This window comes from Rhodamnia argentea, chromosome 10, assembly GCF_020921035.1.
Source record: "Rhodamnia argentea isolate NSW1041297 chromosome 10, ASM2092103v1, whole genome shotgun sequence".
NCBI classification, from domain to species: domain Eukaryota; kingdom Viridiplantae; phylum Streptophyta; class Magnoliopsida; order Myrtales; family Myrtaceae; genus Rhodamnia; species Rhodamnia argentea.
Genome location: NC_063159.1, coordinates 8,296,854 through 8,302,111, shown reverse-complemented (window position 1 = coordinate 8,302,111; position 5,258 = coordinate 8,296,854). Strand labels below are relative to the sequence as shown.

The 5,258-nt window shown below is 41.1% G+C and overlaps 1 protein-coding gene across 1 annotated transcript; it reads right to left on the bottom strand.

Annotated features, from left to right (window-relative positions):
- Nucleotides 1–328: 328 nt before the first annotated feature.
- Nucleotides 329–2,706, bottom strand: LOC115739097 (ubiquitin-conjugating enzyme E2 32). Its single transcript, XM_030671999.2, has 5 exons — nucleotides 2,419–2,706; nucleotides 1,757–1,888; nucleotides 1,568–1,652; nucleotides 946–1,109; nucleotides 329–871 (listed from the first exon to the last, which is right to left on the bottom strand). The coding sequence occupies exons 1-5, from the start codon at nucleotides 2,527–2,529 to the stop codon at nucleotides 503–505; spliced, it is 861 nt and encodes a 286-aa protein (XP_030527859.1). The 5' UTR covers nucleotides 2,530–2,706; the 3' UTR covers nucleotides 329–502.
- Nucleotides 2,707–5,258: the final 2,552 nt, after the last annotated feature.

Here is a 5,258-nt window from a genome sequence, read left to right as displayed (position 1 = left end):
AAACTAACTGGATCGAACCTACTAACAAAAACAATGTTCTTTCCATGTCGTAACTCGAACTGCAGCAGCAAAATCGGCACTACCGACAGCTCAAATAGCCACCAGAATCAGCCAAGTAGCATATTTGGCATCCTCAGCCCCTGTTAGAAACTTCAATCCAAAAACCTTGATTTAGAAATTGGCCTAAACAAAGTCGCAACCGAGAGAAGCCAAACTTGCACAATTGCCTGTGTCATTTCAAATCGAACAAGATTGACAGGCAAATAAAGAGCGATGAAAGCGAACCTGCATGATTGAATGAATACTTACAAGCCAGGAAACTACAGGATCACGTTGCAAAATCTAGGCGTTTTTATACATCAATTTATTAAATACACCCTCTCGAGTGCAAGAAGTCGAATATATAATATATTACAAATAGTTCAATCTTGGGGATTGACAAGCTTTTCCTTTGAACGAAGGTTTAGGCATTGATGCAATTCTAGCATCAACACTCCTGTGTCTAGGATTCATCCATGAAAACGGCACCATGTCCAATAGACTTCATGATTTTTTTGAACAAGAGAACCATAATTGCTATGCTAAGTCCAACCGCAGCCCACGTGAACATGCGGTCATCAGCTGGTTTTTGAACCCTCATTTGAAGCTGTTCACTTCTTGCGGGGCTATGCCTAGACGGCTCTGCTCTCTCCAAGACAGGATTTGGATTTGCGGGGGGTTCTCGTGGTTCTTCAATGACTCTATCACCTTCCTCGCGTGGAGGCTCTTCAGGAGAAGAATTTCCCTGGTCGCTCTGTGCTTCAGCAGAATGGTCATCAGAAGGCTGAACTTGAGGAACAGGCAGTGCTTTGCTCAGCATATACTCATGAACCTGTCGAGAGAGTTGTTTCGATAAGCATTTGGCTTCAAATAATCAGAAAGCACATGTGCAAGCAGAAATTATACCTCGTCAATCAGATTTTGACGCTCAGCGTTACCAAATCGGGGTGCTGCTTCACGAGATTTAATAGCCAAGGCACGTCTTTCTTCCTTCTTGTAGTCTAGGGAACCCAATGCACCATTAGGGTTGGTTGGCATGAACGCAATGAGTGCTACTAAAGCAGTCCGCACTGCCAAAACAAAGAAGAAATTAGTATGTATTGGATTCCGAAGCTTCAAGTGATGAATGAACTAAGAATCTAAAAACTCCCGGTGTAGACCTTAAGTCAGGTAGAATTGTCTGACGTATGCCACCATTAATTAATCGTAGCACTGCTCATATTATGTTAACAACAGGAATCCAGAAAAATAATTTTTGAGGGTCGGTGAAGTCGACTGGGGATGTTACGCACATTCATTAAGAAAAGGCCAAAGAAAGACATATCCCAAGCACCTTACTTATCCCAGAAAAACATAAAGAAAAGATTACAACAAATCTACTCCATGCAACTGTGGAGTCTCCTTTGGAAATACTTTTATAATCTAGTAAGAAACCTAGGTCAGGAAAAGAATGATTTCCAAGCAACACCTCTGGGTTTGACAATCACAATTTTATACTGGCCTCATAACCCATGACAATAAACCTTACCACTCCATGATGGCTGCCAATGCTCGGGGTGATGATTGGATATGCTCAGGCATATCTTCGTTTGTGTCTCAAAGCGACCATTGGGCTGTAGCATAACAAAACCTCATTTGAGCGTATCGCACAGAAATGCCAAATAAAAGAATGGAGCATGAAGTTGCTGGAGGGGGCTATATGGAAAGAAGACATTACCGACAACAACATGAACGAAGGTGGCTTGAATGGATACTCCGCAGGTAGCTGGATGCGGCCATGGTAAATACCGCCTTCGAATTCACTATCACGTGGTCCCCTGATAGCAAATTGCCACTCGAAGATGTTCTCCTGCAAGCAGAAGACACCCAAACGGTTAAGGCACCAGGCACTGAACAATTTTCTCAGGAGAAAAACCCAAGGAAAGCCAACCTTCTGTTGAGTATGACTACAAAGGAAGAATTAAGAAGCTCTGGGTAAGGAGTAAGGAAACTTAACACTACTTCAAAATCAACATCGAGTCGCAATACCTAAACAGCACTGCTGCGCGAATTCCTTAACTCTCGTATGACAAATCAATCAGGCGACAAGCGAATTCAATAACTTATGGAGGCTGGTCAACGAATAACAACAACTTCGGGAAATAATTTCACAACAGAAATCTTCCGAAGCACAAATGAATCAAACGAAACCCCGTCTTCTCGTGCACGATATCGATACATCTCGCTCGCCGTATGAACCCAAAAGCAATCGAATCGGAGCCAGAACAATACGTTTTCAGTTCGATCTTCCTTCCTAACCCTAATTAACCTTCACCTTGACGATGCGCGAACGCAAGCGCGATAAACGCACGCACGGGAAGAGACGGAATCTGAACGAACCTCGAGAGGGAGGCTCATGAAGTCGTCGGAAGGGTTGGACTGCATCTCCTTGATCTCCTGGAGGATCCGCTTCACCGCAGGGTTCTTCAGGTTGTACTTGTCCTCCGCCATGTGGCTCGCCGCCGACGACCCCGATCCCGATCGGATCTTCCCCCGGGCGACTCCGAGCTCGAATCCGGAGGGTTGTGTCGAGGTTGCGCGTGAGTTGGTGATTTGAATCGCGAGGCAATGGTGATGTTTGGGTTTCGCGTTGGTTGGGTTTGAGCTGGGAGCTGCTGGAGAGAGAGAGAGAGAGAGAGAGGACCCCGTCCTCTTGACTTGACACGTCAGGAGTTTGAACGTTGGATGACGTGGCGCGAGGTGACTGGTCAAGTGGGCGGTGCTCTCTCTTTTCAGTGGGCATGGTGAGTGAAATTGGAAATCGTCGGATGCCGGCAAGAGAAAATTATATTAAAAAAAAAAGGAAAAAGAAAAATTGGCAATTGAATTTTAGCCAAACATATAACGATGTTTCTGAACTTTTAATATATTCGATGTGGCATTTGAAGTTTAGCTCAACATGCATTATTGTCCCTCAATTTTGACTTGAATATTTTCATATAGTCGTCTTTTGAGGCAGCCGATGATATATTGCGAAAGCAAACGTTCGAATAATAAAATAAACATAACGAGAAAATAAATCGAATATCAGACTTATGTGGTTTGGTCGAGTGGCCTACATCTAAGGGGGAGAGCAACAATGAATTCCATTATAGATCAAGTGATACAACGGAGATTACAACCACACTCGAATCACTCAAACCCTCTCAATATTTGTCGGCCTCAATTTTACCCAATAATTGTGAACTGTGAGTTGGTCCACTCGACTTGAACGTTATGGACACATAAATTTTAAAGACCCATTAATTGCATAGAAAAATCAGGTGATTTAGAGTTAGATAACTTGGCAGGACATGATTGGACAATTGGCCTCTGGATTCCCTGCCATAAAGGCAGGTGACATACCCCATCCCCACCCTCCAAAATATTTTCCCAATTCCCCCCTATAGACAAGGATGGAGGGTGGGGATGCAATGTTTCCCCTGCCATTATGGCAGGGGATCCGATTCCAGACAATTGGGCTATGCTCTCAGGTTTTTCTAGTCATGATGAGTGAACTCAAAAATTGTCGGTTGCCGGTGAAAAGTGGATTATAAAAAGACTAACTACTAAAGTTCCATTCATTTCATGGAAAATGAATAATTTGAAATATATTCTCCTAAAATGATCGCTTGTATTATTTGGAATAATTTGTCATTGAAAAATGTGTTCATCATCAATAACAATTTATGTCTAAATTTTTTTATAAATAATGAAAATATTTTTTGTTCATTCATTTTGTAAACGAAACGAGTGTCGTTTTTAGAAAATTATTTTCTAGAATTTATTTCTATTCCAAATCTATTTCTGACTAAAAATTTATCTCGAAAATATAAAAATAAAATTGCGTCACCAAATGGATTGCTGTTCCAGACTTGTTCTCGAAAATAGAAAAATAGAATAACGGATAAACATAATGGTTATCATGTGCATCCTAAATCCTCCAAATTATGCCTATTGTGATATAATACTCCGTAATTTTTTTTACGATCTTATAAGTTTGGGCTATCTAAGTACTAAAGCTCCATGGGTCCTAGGTAACCCGTGTTAAGATTACATCGAGTTTATAGCAGAATCATTATGCCAGTTGAAGCTACTCTAATGTCCTTTGGGGATGGGATTCCACAGTTCATATAGTGCCATTGTTGATTATGTGGCTTGACTGACTCTAAGGTGACTCAAATCTTGATTGAGCAGTCATTTTTTATAGCCAAGGGTCCCGCTTTGGCTCCCTTTCACATTTGCAACTCTAGAGGGCGGTTTGTGACCTTTCAATTTTCCAGTGAAACCGGGCACCCCGAAAAAAAGCTCGGGCTTTTGTTGTCACACCAAGCAAAAGTCGGGTTTTCAAGCAGATGATATATTTGTCATATGGCACGGGACTTTGGTGGCACCAAAAAGTTTGGAGAATTGTTATCATAGCAGGCATATTTGGTGATATTTTCAGAAGATAAAGTAAACTCTAGCTCCTAAAATCTAAGATACTATGTAATCTATGGACAGCATAAAGGGCACGGCTCTTCTTGTAGATTTTTAGAATACAGTACGGAACATTTTTCAAAATGGAGAGCACGAAACATAAAAGTATTTGAAATTTCAAAAAAAAAAAAACCAAGTAAATCCTATGGTTTATGCAATTTTTCCAATGGGCTTAGCTTTTGATGGGCTATACTTGAAATGGGCCTTCTTAACCAAGTCATTGGGCCACTCCTTTTGTTGTCCAAGAGAGTGGCTAAATGAGCTAGAAAGCCCAGCTTAGGTAGTTTTGATCTCTAGCATATTTATTAGTAGTTTATGAGAGAGAACTTCGTTTGAATCGTCAAATCCAATTGGATCGACCCGCATGCGATCCGCCGTTTGTGTAAGTCTAGGTGTAGTTGAACACATATGATAGACTCACTGTATCGTATAATGACTCGGTGCCTATCAATAATCTCGTAATTTGTAACGATGATGATGTCCAATGACTTATTTTTAGGGGGAAAATTGTCCAAAAAGTCATAAACCTATTGAACTTTTGTCAATTCAATACTAAACCTTTTAGTTTTGCCAGTTGAGTCCAAAACATTTTCATATCTTGTCAATTAAAAAATCCATCCCCATCGCCGGTTGTTGAGAAATCAAAAGAAAAATAAAAGAAAAAAATAAATGAAAATTGTCCACGTCAAGACCGGCCGTGCCGCGTAAAGGATTCCCGCCAA